The sequence below is a fragment of the Epinephelus lanceolatus genome, chromosome 5 (genome assembly GCF_041903045.1).
Source record: "Epinephelus lanceolatus isolate andai-2023 chromosome 5, ASM4190304v1, whole genome shotgun sequence".
NCBI classification, from domain to species: domain Eukaryota; kingdom Metazoa; phylum Chordata; class Actinopteri; order Perciformes; family Serranidae; genus Epinephelus; species Epinephelus lanceolatus.
The window spans coordinates 30,991,220-31,008,084 of record NC_135738.1 but is presented as its reverse complement, the minus strand read 5'-3'; the positions used below and the strand labels follow the sequence as shown (position 1 = coordinate 31,008,084).

Here is a 16,865-nt window from a genome sequence, read left to right as displayed (position 1 = left end):
TCCCCATGACATTTTAGTCACACACACACACAGACACAACATAACACTGCTGTACTGCAGCTTTGTCACTATTTTAATCAATAACACCAGTCACACGTTTCACGACACTTGAGAAGCATTTCCTGCACATCTAAACAGCTTCGACGGTAAGCAATCTCCATGGCGACCGCGGTGTTGTGAGACGGGTGGTTGCCTGGCAACGTAAGGCACTGAAAGATTCCTCCACTCGCAGTGGCCGCCAACTTTTCTTTTAGCGCCTGTGTATATAAAGAAAGTGTAGGTGAAATGTAAGCGAGGTAAGTGGGTTTCAGACGTTGATAAATATTTTTAAAAGCAATACAGTACAAGTCGAGACCAGCGCGGTGACAGTTAGTCAGTTGAAGACGCTTAAAAAATGTCAGCAACACAAGAAAAAGGCAGTAATTCATAAATGTGGTAGCCGTATTGCTCTCAGAAGCTTATAAATCGGAGTTTAACCTGTTAAACTCATGTAGAAATACTAGGAAGCCGGTGTAACACTGTAATCTGTGACCCGTCAGATTCTGTGACCCAGTAAGACCAGACCCCTTAAAACGTCGTTTAGTTTTGTGAGTTAAATGGTTAGGGTTAGAGGTTAGCAGGTGTCCTGTGCTGAAGACGGAAATTGCACAGTTGAATGAGCTGCTGTGTTGGAGATATCTAGCAAACTAGGGAAGTTACATTAGTTTACATTATAACGGTGTACTTTATGGAGAGAGGAATACTTTATCTGTCTGGCTTTTTACTTTTCTGCAGCCAAAAATGCCTGGAAGAAATTCCACTCTGGATATCTTACATGTAAGTTTTTTCCAGCATGTTTTTTGTCTGTCAACTTACTCAAAATACCAATGTTATTTTAGACTATCTTTTTACACACAGGCTGAAGTCATATTATTTTACAGTGGGTTTTTTCATCACCATAACAGGATCATTAGACAGTGGTGTGTTACTCCCAGTGACTTTCAATAAGCAACAAAATATATATCCTCCTGAGACCCTGTGTCCTCATAGGACATCACATTTTGGGTTTACTGGACCTTGTACATCATTCTGCTTAACTTAGACCTGTTGTCCTCATTCACGGACACTTGTTTGTGCTATGTACATGTAGTAGTGTTAAGAGCACAATACACTAACCCATGTAAAAACAAGATGGCAGCCTTCATTGCCAAGTTAGTCTGCAGCCGATCCCGACACAAAAGTGGACAAAGCACAAAACCTGATCAAATTTAATGTCTGAAACTTGTTTATTTATGATTAATAATGTTTGTAGTTTGATATGCCAACAAATTTGACCAATTTTTGCAACGGTTAAGATGCTGTTAATAAGAAAGTACTCATTTGCAGACATTGGGAATTTTTCATCAGCCTGTGAGGGACATTGGGACTTTATTACTGTCTCGTTTGAGGACATTAGAACTTTATTTATTTATTTATTTATTATCATTGACTTTGTGTAGTTTTTTTTATACTTATAAGGTCCTACTAATCTCAAATAGCTAGGAAAAATTGAAAATGCATACCAAACAAAAGTTCGGGTCTCAGGAGGAAGATAGGCATGTATGGAAAGCTTAATCTGTTTTAGTACCAGCAAGAAGACTCAAATTTACTATAGCTGATATTCAGTGAGAAAAGTCCAGGTAATGCAAGTGTTTTCACAAACCCATATTGGTTCATGATAATAACAGAATTCATCTTTACACTAACCTTATTACAAGCCTAGGTTGATACAGGGAGCAAGATAATACACTTCTTACTATAGTAATTAGGATGCAACATTGATGATGTTTTATGATTTTTCCAATCAGGCAGAGAAAACACCACCGGCGATCTCTGCTATCAGGAACTGGTGGAATACCCACCAGCTGGATAAATCGGACACCAATGACTCCAACATAGAGGAAGATGAGGAGGAACTGGCAGGGAGGAGGCTGTGTAACCTGTTTTCATATGCATTTGGAATAAGATATATGAGAACTATATATAGCCTGTAACTGTAATGTGAATTGGAAGTAGTTAATGTAACTCCACCACAAAGATCTGTATCAAACTGTTGCTGTTAAACATCCTTTGACACCACTGTCTCATGTTTGATGTGGAGTGGGAATGCTACTGCTGACTATCATGTACAGTCTTGGGTTTTCCTGTCACATCTCCTTAACAGCAGTGTCAAGCTGTGGCATTTATGGTATCTCCTCCCTAATGCTAACATTATATATTTAACAAGCTCTTTTGTGACTGAGATAATTAGATCAGGTGCAGCATAATCCCTTCTTAAATGAATAAGCTTGTCTGGTCTAGATGAGGTAAACAAGCAGAGCTGATGAAAAATGCATATCCGTAGTTCACTGGAAAAACAGGAGCATTAAAGACCAGTAATTGAAGGTGTGATTCATGTCTCCACACAGTATCTTTAAAGCTAAGTCAGACTCTGCGGACCAGGCAGCTGCTCATAGACTTTGATGGTGGCAGACCTATTTTGAGTCTCAGGGCACCGCTGGACCTGGTGAACTTCCCAGCTATCTCCCACCCCCGTTGGCCCGTAGAGTGTGAGGTCATCAGCGATATCATCCATCATATAGGTAATTGAAAATTGTATTAAAACCATTATATTACTGATATGCATAAAGGTGTTAATCAGCCCAAAAGAAGGCAGTGACTCAAATTTGTGAGCAGATGCTTCAGGCAAAACATACACAGTAACAAAATAATCAATTAATTAAATACAGTGTAAAACCTGGTATGTCCTTTTGCTGTTACTGTCAATATGTAATGACACCCAGAGACTGTGTGTTTTAGAATGGGACCCCCCAGAGCCAGAGCCTTTCTACCAGTACACCGGACATGAGATGACACCGATGCCAGCAGGAGAAGAGAGGGGGAAAGTGGTGTACTGCATTGATCATGGTAACTAATGACACCAGAGGCTTTTTTGTTTGAACAACAGGTCACATGTACAGTATGGCTACGCAGCAGAGCTGTGGATTTGAGTCACATGACTAGAACTCAACATTTAATTCCCCTGATGATCCACTCTCTTTGAACTAATCAGACAGCATTATATCAAGTTGCAGGGGAGAACCATGAAGAACTAACATTACGTTACTGAGCACTAGTTTTGAAAAAAAAAAAAAATACCAGAGATAATTCTGCTCACGTACAAAAACTATGTGGTGGTCAACAAACATGAATTGCCATATGCAAAACGTGCTGGTCAAATACTTCCAACAAACTTGTTTTTAACAAATACAAATTTTAACAAGGATTCGTGACATCCGTAAATTTAATGTATTCTGACTCTGTTGTAAATTGGCATAACATTTGATCAAGAGCAATTTATGACTTGTTTAGGATTCAAAACTCAAAGTTTTGATCTTGGGACTTGACTCTGGACTTGCTTGTCTAGACCTGGGACTAGAGTTTTAAGATTTGTGACTTGGAGTACAGTGTGTCATTATAGTGTTGTTGACAAATTCTTCTGAACATAAGAAGTTTGAGTTACTTCATCCTCCACAGGTTAGAAGGTTAGTGTAAATTTAAAGGCGACTGCATACATTTGTATACTAGTGAGGACAAACCCAAACTAACTCCTAAATGCTTCAAAATGTGAATTTCATATTGATTTTACAATTTAAGTGCTTTATAACAATGTACAAGTCTTGCTGACTGTTTCATATGTTATATCATGGGGATTGTGGTGAGGCATTAGTGCCCTCCCTCTGCATTGTTATCATAGATACTAAGAATTAATAATTTTCTAGATACACATGATACACGCCGCCACTGCTTTCTGTAAAACACCTCAAGTCCATGTTTACTGAAAGCTTTATAACATTAACTTTGACTCTTTTCATGTTGTTCCTTCTGGTTTAAGCCCTTAAACGTCCTTATTTCACCTGCTCCTGTGTCGGAGGAAGCAGGGGGCCCATTAAAAGCGCTACTTCTTACGGCAATCAGACAGACTTCACCCTTGAGTTTGAGTCACGCTTTGAGAGTGGGAACCTTCAGAAGGCTGTGCAAGTGTGAGTCTCTGCAGCCTGACCGAGTGATAAGTTGTTGCAGCTTTTCAATCATTACTGTGTGTTTTCATCTTTGTTAATATCTAATATGGCTCCAGGTTAAGTTACTCTGTCTGTCTGTCTGTCTGTCTGTTCAGGGGCATCTATGAGTATGAGCTTACCCTGCGCACAGACATTTACACCAAAAAGCACACGCAGTGGTTTTACTTCAGGGTCAAGAACATGAAGGCTGGAGTGACCTACCGCTTCACTATCGTCAACTTGATGAAGAGCAGCAGCCTGTATTCACACGGTATGAGACCCCTCCTGTACTCTGAGAGGGCTGCCAATGAGGAAGGTGTTGGATGGCAACGCATCGGCTCCAACATCAGATACTACCGTAACTGCAATCAGGTAGGTGAAGTTTCTGACAGGAGTTGGAGAATTAACTTGGCAACTCAACTTGCTTTTTGTCAGTAAACTGTAATTTAATAGCCCATTTTCTGCCTTTCCAGAAGCTGTCATGTTCAGTTATGTGAATAAAATCGAGGCGAGGGAACAAGGGAGGGTAGTACAGGCACTGCTTCATATAAACTGGAGTAAAATGTTATATGGCTGCCACCTTTCATCCAGAAATTCCACAAATAGAGTGAAGACGACAATCAGAAATGAATATTGCAAGTTGATTTTTGTACTTAAGTGCTTAGGTGGGAAAAGTCCTCAATGGTTAGTGGTAAAATTAAGTTTGAGATCTATAGTAAGTAAATTAAAATGTATAGCAAACTTCTGTGGTCCGTCACTAAACTGTAATTATAATTGAAGAGGCAGGATCTCTTTTAAAAACCATGATCTCCATCTCTATTTAGAATACAAAGGACAACAACAGCGACACAATCACCCTGTACTCACTCACCTGGACTCTCCAGTTCCCTTATGACTCCGACACCTGCTACCTGGCCCACTGCTACCCCTACACCTATTCACACCTGCAGCGTTACCTCAGGTGCATTTCCTCCAACAGAGCAGTTGCGTCATACTGCACATTGCGGGTTCTGTGCCACAGCCTTGCTGGGAACGCCGTGTATGTGGTGACAGTAACGTCCCGGGGGGGCGGCAGGGTGGAGGGTAAGGCCAAAAAGGCTGTAGTGGTGACGGCCCGAGTGCACCCTGGGGAAACCAATGCGTCCTGGATGATGGAGGGGTTCCTAGACTTCCTGCTCGGTGACACGGAGGATGCCCAGCTACTCAGAGACACTTTTGTCTTTAAGGTGAAGGACCTCAAGCTCAGAGTCTCTTATCTGTCTTATTATCATGGTCATTGACCTTCCAATTTGTGAGATATCTGAATAGTAATTTATTAAGCTGATGGTGAATGAATAGAATGATGATGAAATTGTGTTGTTGCTATTAACACTGTTTTTTTTCTCATTTGGATTTGTGGTGCTGCAGGTGGTGCCAATGCTGAACCCAGATGGTGTGATAGTGGGAAATTACCGCTGCTCTCTGGCAGGCAGAGACCTCAACAGAAACTACAAGACATTGCTCAGGGATTCCTTCCCCTGTGTGTGGCACACCCGAAACATGGTGGAAAGGTATGACAGTGCACATGCTGGAACAAACACATTAAAACACATACTACATATTAAAGAACTTGCAATTCAGTAAAAATTCAGCAATTCAGTGGTTGCATTGATCTTCCCCTCTTTTTTCCCTAAATGTATTATCAATTGATGTGTCTGCTTATACAGTAAATTGTTAACAGTATGCAGGTCAGATGAAAGGCAAATTAATTTGTTCATTTAAAGCTTATGGAGACGACTAAATGATCAGTTCTTCCACTTTTTGTTCCTTTTTGTTGTTCCCAAACATGGCTCATGCTGTATTTGCACACTCTCTATTACTCTTGTGTGTTTTTCAATTTGGGATTTTGACAGGCCAAAATCTGATACAATAAAATTTCCCCAGGCTGACGGCTGAAATGGACGTGGTTCTTTACTGTGACTTTCATGGCCACAACCGTAAAAACAACGTCTTCATGTACGGTTGTCACAGCCGAGGTGATGCTGCACTGAAGCTTCAAGAGAGAGTCTTTCCACTAATGATGAGCAAGAATGCCAGTGATAAGGTAAAGTCACTGTATTTAAAAAACTCTTTCAAACCTATATATAATGTGGGTAACATCAGGATTCTAAAAACATCATGACACTGTGCTTATTCAACACTTCTGTTACTCATAACACCACACTGTGGAACACTTCATCATGATTCAGAGGCAGTGTGTCTCTTTCGTTATATTCATTTGTGCCTACCCAACATCTCAACCACAACATCTGAATCGCTCTCTTCACTAGTTCTCCTTCAAGAGTTGTAAGTTTCGGGTGCAGAAGAGCAAAGAGGGAACAGGACGAATCGCCATGTGGAGACTTGGCATCAAAAACAGCTACACTATGGAGGCCACCTTTGGAGGATCGACTCTGGGTGAGATCAGACTTCCCAAATGTGTGTCTGTGAGTGTTTATGTGTGCATGTCTCTGATATGAGGATCTATCATGTGTTTGAATGTTAGGCAACAGGAGAGGAACTCACTTTACCACTCGAGACCTGAAGTCCCTCGGCTTTTGCTTCTGTGACACCCTGCTGGACTACTGTGACCCAGATCCAACAAAGGTGAGAGATAAAGCAGCATGTCTACAATTTCAACTCAAGGGTGTCTTGCAGGTCCTTAAAAAGTTTTAAAATGTCTTAAATCAAATTTTGTAAAACTAGGGCTTAAAAGTCATTAAATAGTTAAATAAATGTGGCCAACTAACTTATTCTTTGCTTCTTTTTTTTTTCAGACCACTTACTGTCTGACGGAGCTGGGAGCGTTGTTGAGGAAGGAGGTCAGAGACAGGCTGGGAAAAGATTTGGGCACTGACTGTAACTTCTCTGTGTCTGACCTGGAAACCAGGTGAAACTGTTATCCATTATTATTATTATTATTATTATTATTATTATTATCTTAAATACATATGCAAACCAGACAATATGGGCTGTCTGTAAAATGCCTGTCATTCAGCGTAAAAATGAAAAAAATTTCTTGTTGGCTTTCACAGTACCGGTGGGTCAGATAGTTCAGACTCTGATGGACTCCCAGTTCATTTACTGAACCAGCCACAAACAGAGGTACGCTAACATAAATTTGCTCTTCCATGGAATAGGGTTTTTTATATGACTGTTTCGTTTTCTTCTTAGAGTTAATATCGCATTAAAATTCCATTTTGAATCATGTCTTCTCGTTTCAGTTAACCTCGTGCTCCTGGTCTCCACAGCAAACTCCAGTGAGGAAGAAAAAGAAACGCCTGAGGAGTTATAAAGAGAGGAACAGGCTGCGACCAGAGAGAGTGAAGAATAGCACGCAGCCAAAGGTGGTGCAAAGCAGCATAAAAACTATTGTAAGACATTTAATGACCTATTAATTAAAGCACACCCTTGTTACTGACTTTAAAATAGACTGATCAGCTGATGGTCTGTGCAGGAGTCCAACCTGCCCCACGGGGACGCAGTTAAAGAGAGCGTCCAAGAGAGGCCTGTTGGAAGACACAGGAAAAAATGGCAGGTATGAAATAGAGTGTGATTACGTTTAGAAGACAGACGCAGCCAGACATGTAAGTGAGAAGATTTCCTCAGCTGTTCTTTCAACATTTCTTTCTTTGTGAAGGTAAATGGTCTGATAAGAAAAGCTGCGGTCCCTCCACCCACCACTCACACTGGGGAGGTCAGTCAGGTGACTCTGTGGCAGGGCTGCGAGCCTGTCAAGGTGAACATTACCCAAATGAATTCTCTCACAGTATCACCTTGTTCTCACCCAATCTAAGCCAGTCATAACATACACTGACGCACAAACCCATTTAAAGTCACGGTCTGTATTCTTTACTTGGATGTTTGGTTATTTCTTTGTTTTAGGACGATGAAAACCTGAAAGCTGCATGCCCACATCACAAAGTAAAAGCATGTCCACATCTCAGCATATACACAGCTGTGTCACCTCACAAAGGTAACGTTTATTTTGGAAGCACCGCCCTTCTAACATCCTAAGTGTTCGAATCACCACTGCCACTGATCTGCATCGTAGTACTGTATTATATAGGTTATGGTTAATCATGTTGCCTTTGACTGCCAAATATGAAGGAAGGAGATGTTGATAGAGAATCATTAAGTTCACTTTAAGTATTTCAGAGGTGGGAGAAGCACTCAGATCTTGTACTTGAGCAAAAGTAGTGATGCCACAGTGTAGAAATACTTTCGCACAAGTGCAAGTCCTGCACTCAGAATTTGACTTCAATAAAAGAACAAAAGTGCTAGGATCCAAATGTACTTAAAGTACACAAAGTAGAAGTATTAAAGCCTTATCACTATCCAGAATTAGAGTTCAAACGCACGTGTGTGTCCAGGCACACTACTCAGCCATGCATCAGACTGTCTGTACTGATGTGTTTTAAAGTGTAATGTTTTAGGGAAAATTAATGTGTTTGGAAAGTATTGAGCATACAATTGGATAAATGAGACTTGAATTGTACTGCACAAGTTGTGTGAGAGTTTGTGATTTGTGGTATAGTTTTGCTGTTGTTGAATGCGGTCTCCCTTTACTTCAGTTCGTCAGGAATGTAAACCTGAATTCTCCGTTCGCCATGGAGGCATGTCAGAAAAATTTAGTTTCAAAGATGCCATGAGTAACAAATAGTCATTACCCAGGTGAAGTATTCCTTCCTATATCCCACTGCTGAGTACTTCATACAAGACATAAAAAGTCTCCCGCAGGGTCAGGCATAAGTATTCTGAGCAATCAGTGCATGAGGAAAGGTCTTGTGTAGCAGTGAACAGTATTCTTGGCTCTCTGTCACAGAGGACCTGGGGGTGGATACAGGACAGTGGAGATGCTCCTCTCAGCTGCTGCACCTGAGTGCTCTCCTTCCAACTTCTCCGAATTTCATGCATTACAACCAGCCACAGCATCGCTGCCCCCGACAATCCTCCATCTCCTACAATGTCTACAGAGGTATGACTGCATGTATTGTAGTTCAAGATGGAAATGAATGATCTCTAAATTATAATTAGAGATGAGATATAATTATCTCTTTAGTAGTAAAACTTGTCTTCCTCTTTCAGGGCTGCCACCTTCCCTCACAGCACCTCACAGGTGAGCCTCACAGAGACACTGTATCCTCATCAGTAGACTGTAGATAATAAGGTGTCGAGGTACATTCATATTCGCTAAGTGTCATGTCTCTGCTTTGTCAGGTCTCCCTCATCCATGTACGTCAAGATGCTCCCAGACATTGTTCCAACAAAGCGCTTGCTATCAAGTTTCACCTCTGACAAGTTCAGTGCCCGGCATATCTTCCGAGACAGAAACGCTTTACGGGTCTCTAATCGTGACTTTGTGCCTGAGGATTCCTCCACCTCACACGCAGACATAACCAAGACCAAACGGCAGAGTGAGGAACAGGAAGAAGACTCCTCAGAAGGTTTCATACGCACACATTATTCTGATATATAGAACTAAAACAATTTTTTTTCTGACAGTAAATTTACATGAGAAAAACAGAAAAAAACGTTTATTTGTCATTGTTAGCTAACCATCATCATTTCATCATTTATTCAGTTGGTTCGTCACTGATGAGATGTATAACAGTTGGAGAGCAGTACCAGACAGCTCTCAGCCCTGACGTGCCCTGGAAAGAAACCGAAACACGCAGCAATTTATTTGTGCCTGTTGTGAGAGGCACAGACCTGAGAGGAAAAAGGTGAGAGGACTTTTAATCCTCTAGAGCACTTTCTCTTTGTCATTCATTATGTCTCTCTGTTAATGCTCACATTACTAATGCAGTTCAAAGACTGTGAAATGATTGTGTAACATTTTTATGTCTTTTAAAAGTTTTCTGTGCTCCCTATCCCTTTTTGATGTCCTCAGACTATCCAGAGAGACTTTGGAGGACAAAGGGCATATGGGTGTTTTATCCCCTGGGTCAAAGCCTTCAGGCCTCATGAAGATGGAGCTTCCACGTTCTCAGAGTGACACCCTTGGTAGGCCTCAGGTTAAGGACATCGGGCACTATCGCTCTGGAAGAGAAAGCCAAATAAGTATGGCAATGATCGCAAGGTCATCACAGTCGGCCCCTCTGTAGGGCATGATATTTATCATCTGGGAGCTACAGATTATTCTCTCTGTTGTCTAGCTGATGATGTTTACCTCCTCTGATGGATCAGGAGAACTGCGTTTTTGCTAGAACTTCAACAGTTGTTTTAAACAACAGATATGCTGGGACAAAATTGTCAATTACCTCATTCTGATGCAGGTCAAACTTGTGTCATGTGGATAGAAGCACAAGCAGATCTCCTTGCCCACCCAATCAATCTCATGAAAACTCATTCATGCAGGAGGAAAAGTTCTTAATTCTTAGAGGGTGGGCAAGCTATTAATCTGTCAGTCAGCAGACTGACGGCAATAAGCAGCAGGTGGCGATAAATCTCCATTCAGGTGCCGTTACTCCACTACAGAGTAAGAGGGCGCAACAAGACAAATTTCAAACAGACCTCAAACAGTGACTGATAGCATCGAGAACATGATGGAAGTATATTTTTGTTTCATATCGTTATTTGAGGAGTGTTTATCTCCTCATCACTCTGATCTAGTATTTTCATCTGCCATTATTTTTTGCAGCAGAAATGCAAGTCTTTATGTCAAAGTGTCATCACACAGTATAAAAAGAAAACATCATAATGACAAAAGAGAAAGAGAAAACAAAACAAAACGCTTTGAGATAGCTGAAACAGATAATACATCTATTATCTATAAATGATACACAGGCTGTGTGTTATATGGATTTTATTTTTTGTAATGCTACAAAAACAGAAATACAATCCTGTAGACTATAAAGTGAATAAAATATAAAAAAAATAAATACCTTCTTGTTTCCTCTTTAATACTCAATTGTGGGTTCAAAATATCCCATGTGCTGCATGTAATTAAAAAAATAACATGTTTTTTTTTTTTTTTTGTCGTCAGCCTCTGAGTCTGAGGGTTTACAAAGTAAGGATGCTTCCTGGTGTGTTAAGCTGTGGCATGGACGTCAGAGCTCCAGAGTTCAGTCAAACTGCCGGAGATGAAACTGGCTCTGTGTGTGTCTGACCATGTCCCGCAGTGCCACAAAACCAGAGAGGGCCTGGATCATTCAGGAATAAAACATTAAAATGAAATCAGTGATAATCACCAAATGGTAACATTTAGAAAACATACACAACTATATATATATATATATATATATAAATATATATATGTATATGCAGATTGGAATTGGTTGAAGTACACTACAACAGTCAGTTTTTAAAACGAATGTTATCCTACCTGTGTGAGTATGAATAAGGCGAGAACGATGTGAATCCCTCTCTCCAGCGGCTGTATGAGAATGGCTTCATTGAAGAGCTGAAACAGGATGAGTGGAAATTGCAGCAGGATGCTCAGCAGCCAAAATCCAGCCAGCTCTGGGACCTTCCATAAACACAAACATCACATGAATTAAAGTCTCTGCCTTTTGTGCAGATGTTGTGTTGACCCATTTTATTTTAGCTGTATCTTTATATTTGTATGAGTGATGCTCCACCTTTTCTTGCAGGTTCCCAGCATAGCCCAGATAGAGTCTTATTGCCTCTATCAGGGTCATCAGGATGAGAATAGTGACGAGGATGAACTTGTAGTAGTCTGGCAAGGCAGGATACTGGTGGAAATAACAAGTACAACAGTGCAGTTAAACAAACTGAATTTTAAATTAATGTGATTCATTCAGATTTGCTTTTATGAAATTAAAAAGTACAGATCAGGACAGCACTCAAAGTTGACTTGTTAACATTGCCACATCCGTGTGACAATAATAACAGGTCAAACTGAAGTCCTCTCCTGATCTTTACTTTATTTATTTCTTACATAAAGAATGCATCACCCAGTCTTCACATTAACCCAGCTGCCTCATCCCATCTCTGTTAACTCGCCTCCCATCTCTCATCTCTCTGTCTTACCTTGAGGTGCAGCATTACAGTTTCACTGATCCACCACAGGGGGAAGAACCACATGTTAAAGTACAGAGACATCTGGAGGTGGAGACTCGACAGGACCCGCTTATCTGAAAACAAAGCAGAGGACATACTTATTGGATAAACAGCACGCTTTCAAGTCAAATTCAAGAGCTACTGTAAAACTATGCCGGAGACAAACAGCCAAATCAATCCAACAGCTCCTGTCGCTAGTTAGCAGGCTAATGCTAATCAATAGCATTTCCTCCATTACGTTAGCTTCATGATTTTACCGTGAGGTAAAAACGTGTCATTCTCCCTAGTGAAAGGCTGAGTCCGACTCTGGTCGAATAAAACAGTCCGAGAAAAGTCTTCTAGTCGTCTTCTGATCGTCTCCGGCAGGTCCATCGAGGAAAAAGCTCTCTGCTACACACAAACATCACCAGAGGAAAAACACACAGGGCGTCTCTTCCTCACAGCACAGAGACATACGCTGCCGTCGTCTCCTTGGATACCAGAGAACTCTCGCGTTTCGCCCAAATCTCGCATGCAGAGTGTCCTGATGTTTCGTCTATTGAGTCCTTCGTTTCCTAAATTAGCTCCTTGTTTGATTTCTTAAAATGTTAAAAAGCAAACTTTTTTACTCACACCTCACTGCTACATGGTAAACTTTAAAGTGGAAAAACAATGTTAACAAAAAGTAAATAAGATAGATAAACAGTAACATATATAAAACTAAAATAGAAGTAAAAATATAAACTATACAAGAGCAATTAATTACAAGATTACATAACAAAATTGCAAGGCAAAGTGACAGTGGTGTGATAATGGCAGTAAGTCTAGTAAATGTCCTCAGCATATATATAATATGGATACAAAATGATCCTTGTTTGTGTTAATATGGAAATCCAGTAGAAATATAATAGAACATAATGCAATGAAACAGTATAACATGTTATCATAATATAGGCGAGTACAGTACAGTATCATATAGTGTGTGTGATATACAGTACAAGGTGAAATGTAGCTGTGCAGTATAACTATATAATAAGTAATAATAATAATGATCCACAACTGGACTGGACTGTGTAATGGGCGATTTTAATCTAATTTAATTTATTATTTAATACATTTTAATACCACTGTGTTGTTGTTGATGAGGGGAAATGTGGTGTTTTTTGTCTTTTATGAACTGCTGGACAGTTGAATTTCCCTTTGGAGATGAATGAAGTCCCTTCTATTCTATTCTAATAGTAATAATAATAATTACAGTAATAATACTAATGATAATATAGTACAGCATAGTAGGCTATAGTATAATTTATAGCAGAATACATTAGTCCAACAGTCACTGACTCCAGACTGTCTGACCACTGAGCTGCCGCCTTTCTTACCAGCTTGTTAAGTCTGCTGGCTTCATAAGCCTTGATGCCACTATCCCAGCACACCACAGCAAAGAATAGTGGTGCAGACTGATAAAAGATCTGCAGGAGCCTACTGTACTGAAGGGGGGTCTTATCAGGAAGAAAAATCCGCTCTGTCTCTTCCTGAAGAGGGCATCAGTGCTGTGCACATGGTAGAAAGTTCAGGGCTCTCAACCAGAAAGGCCTGAAGACAAATTTCTCTCAACAGCCATTGTCCTGCTGTGAATCCAGTCCAGTTATTTATTGATACAGACCACATGGCACTTGTATGAGTCCACCTTCTCTATGTCCTCGCCCTGGATGATAACGTGGGGCCTTCATTATCACATCATTGGTTGGTTTCCTTTTCCACTGTGAGGGTCCAAAGACAGAGGGGTGTTGTATGCTGTAAAGCCCTCTGAGGCAAATTGTGATTTGTTATATTGGGCTTCATAATTAAAATTGAATTGAATTGATGGCAGCCTGTAGGTACCCTCAAATATATATATATATGAAACTGTTAAGGACAATCCTGCAGACTGTGAGAGGAGAGGACAGTAATTTTGAGAGAGAGAGTTTTGTGCAGAAAACCCTCCTCAAAGAGGGAGATGTACAAATTCATCTCTGCCCCAAATAGGGGTTTAGGGTCAAACAACTTACCCCATCTTACCCATAATTTATTTGTTCTATTGGTGCATATGATGCGAACAAACTTGTTTCAGAAGATGTTTGCAGGTGTTTGTGCTTCCATTACTATCTGCTAACCACAGCATGTTTAAAAGTTTTATTTAGATTTTATTTAGGCTAGTTATGTCTGTAAATTTGCATGTCAATAGGCTAGTATGACAAAAGCAACAATTTGGCCTCAAATAATCAAACGCAACATGGCCTACTTCCCCGAATAATCCAAGTTACGGCTGCACACCCATATAGATTAAAATTTTAAATTATCATCAGAGGAAATGACATGTTGAGATTTTTGTAAAAATGTCAGTTATTATTATTTTCTATTATAACATACAAAAAAGCAAATAAAATGTCCTCATGTTGATGCAATGAAGTTGTGTAAACTTTTTCTGGCTGAACAAGTGCGTGCGTGTGTGTGTGCGTGCGTGCGTCATTAAATGTCATGGAAACGGAGTGACGTCGCACCGAGGTACCGGTATATAAGAGCTGTCAATCAGTCCACTCTCCCCTTTTGCGTCCGAGTGTGACACGAGTTGACATACGCTACTGCAAAAACCTGAAAGCTGGTTAGCTGAATTGTTGGAGACAAATATCTGTTGGAAAACGAATTTAGTGTTTGTAGGTTTACTGTGGACCAGAGGATAACGAGCATCTGTGGAGAAGCAGCACCTGTCCCTGAGAGATGGCCTGCAGCAGCCCGAGGTCACCGGCCTGGGAGGACCGCCTGCTGATTGGAGCTGCCGGTGTCTCCGACTCCCCCAGCAAAGGTAAGAAAACTTCTACATTTACTTTTTTCTTCCTCTAAATTTATTATTTAATCTCGCTAAAGCACTTAAAAACGTTTTTAAGTGTTTTAAGTATAAACTGTATGTATTTTATTGAGTTTAATGCTTAAGAGTTAAGTGTGCCTTGAAAAACCACATTTGTTGAGAAAAGTTTTTATCTAAAATCTTTATTTCGTGTTTAAATTCTGTTAAATTTTCGCGGACTGGAGGAGAATGTGTTAACAATCGTGTAGTGGATTGAAAACACTGATATTTTGGTTTGAGGGGAGCATTTTTGGAAAGTTGGCATCGAAATTTACCAAAGAAGATGGCGGCCTTGCAAATCTTTGAAAAATGCCGAAAACATATTTTTCTTGAGCACCATGGAGACGGTGGAATTAATAGGAGCTGACGTCAGAACGTCAGCGCGTGCAGGATGTACAAGTGTAAACAAACATGGCCGCTTCCTCTAAACAGAGAGCTGAGTTTATTTAATTTGATCGACTGAGCAAATTTTTGAAAAATGCCGAAAACATATTTTTCTTGAGCACCATGGAAACCGTGGAATTATTAAGAGCTGACGTCAGAACGTCAGAGCGTGCAGGACGGACAAGTGTAAACAAACATGGCCGCCTCCTCTAAAAAGGGAGCTGAGTTTATTTAATTCGATTGTTGACGACTCAGTTTTGCTTGAAATATATCCAGAGCTGTTTGCTGAAGCATCGAGTTTGAGCGGGCGTACCTCAAAAAGCACCAACAGAGTAATGAGTTTGATTAAAAGAGTGATGTAGCCTGACTGATGCCAAGCCTGCAGCCACTTAAAGCTTGAATTTGACATGTTGCTCATTTAATAACATTGCATTAATTTGTAAGTGTGCTGGTATTTTCTGTCATAAGATATAGGAAAGTGGTTGGTCATGAATCTGTATGTGACTTAAGCAGTCTCCATGAGGGTAATGTGCGTAATGATGCATGCAGTCCTGCACTCAAACAAGGTAGCTGTATCATTACAATTGATTGTAAACCATAGGGAATAATGGAGACGGCAATATATTCTAGGATAGGCTACAAACAATTATAACAGTGCCACAAAAAATAACCTCCTCTGGTACTAAACTCCCTCAGACCACCTGTTCACTCCAAGGTTGTTCATATGTGTATATACTTGTACAACAGATGATATTGATATGCATTTATCTTCTGTTCCTCTCAGGTGGCTCCTCTCAGAATCCAGACGCTGACCGTGTGGACGAGCTCCCACGCCTCATCAGACCCTGCGACCTCCACCTCTACCCCTTCTCTGACGAGGATGAGGCACCTGAGGTGGAGGAGGGTGAGTATGACCTCCAACTTTGGTCTGATGATGAGAGTGATGATGAGGATGTGTCTGGTTTTCTCTTTGAAGACGGTGAGGCCTACCCGCTCTCGTCTGATGAAGAAGAGGAGGAGGACGACGGTGCCCTGGACGACTGGCTTCCGGACCCTGTCCAGGGAGGTTGAGGACTACGCCGGACCTGGCATCCAGCAGCCCCCACAGCGGCGCTTTTGGCAGCCCAGGCAACAAGTGTTTCCTCCTGTTCCTGCTGCTGCCCCTGTTCCTCTTCCAGCTGGTGACCCTGTTCTACTGGTGCTCCCATCCTCCGTCCTGCTCCTGTTGGTATTCGGCTGCTGTTCCTCAGAGACTGATTGACAGGCACCTGCAGGTACCTGTTCAACATTAGCAGCCTGTGGAGCAGCATCAGGAGCTACTTGAAGATCAACTGAGAGGTCATGGCAGCTTTTCCACAGCACCTCAGCTTCTCAGAAGAGGATGGGAGCACAACGTAATGGGGGAAGTAGCTCTGGAGAGTGAGCTCCCTCAACTCCTGGCCTCAGCTCCTCCATAAAGAGGAGCAGAGAAGAGAGCCAGGAGCAGGTAAGTGCTAACAAGCCAAGGAGGTTTTGTG

The 16,865-nt window shown here is 41.0% G+C and overlaps 2 protein-coding genes across 3 annotated transcripts; one reads left to right on the top strand and one right to left on the bottom strand.

Moving 5' to 3' along the window:
• The first annotated feature begins 194 nt into the window (after positions 1 to 194).
• Positions 195 to 10,818, top strand: agbl2 (AGBL carboxypeptidase 2). 2 transcript variants are annotated; one of them, XM_033634109.2, is made up of 23 exons: positions 195 to 296; positions 775 to 816; positions 1,827 to 1,953; positions 2,427 to 2,600; positions 2,818 to 2,925; positions 3,893 to 4,040; positions 4,175 to 4,430; positions 4,883 to 5,284; positions 5,466 to 5,608; positions 5,982 to 6,141; positions 6,368 to 6,494; positions 6,583 to 6,683; positions 6,854 to 6,966; positions 7,112 to 7,181; positions 7,301 to 7,450; positions 7,534 to 7,614; positions 7,717 to 7,815; positions 7,962 to 8,052; positions 8,902 to 9,054; positions 9,165 to 9,195; positions 9,297 to 9,523; positions 9,661 to 9,802; positions 9,970 to 10,818. In XM_033634109.2, exons 2-23 carry the CDS (start codon positions 781 to 783, stop codon positions 10,181 to 10,183), a joined length of 3,153 nt encoding a protein of 1,050 aa, XP_033490000.2. In that variant the 5' UTR covers positions 195 to 296; positions 775 to 780; the 3' UTR covers positions 10,184 to 10,818. The 2 variants fall into 2 exon arrangements, with proteins under 2 accessions (XP_033490000.2, XP_078024175.1); XM_078168049.1 differs by lacking the exon at positions 195 to 296 and having other exon boundaries at positions 706 to 816.
• Positions 10,819 to 10,869: 51 nt separating this feature from the next.
• On the bottom strand, positions 10,870 to 12,558 carry tmem17 (transmembrane protein 17). The gene is made up of 5 exons (XM_033634116.2): positions 12,359 to 12,558; positions 12,072 to 12,175; positions 11,660 to 11,773; positions 11,404 to 11,547; positions 10,870 to 11,221 (listed from the first exon to the last, which is right to left on the bottom strand). Exons 1-5 carry the CDS (start codon positions 12,471 to 12,473, stop codon positions 11,144 to 11,146), a joined length of 555 nt encoding a protein of 184 aa, XP_033490007.2. The 5' UTR covers positions 12,474 to 12,558; the 3' UTR covers positions 10,870 to 11,143.
• Between the last annotated feature and the right edge of the window lie 4,307 nt (positions 12,559 to 16,865).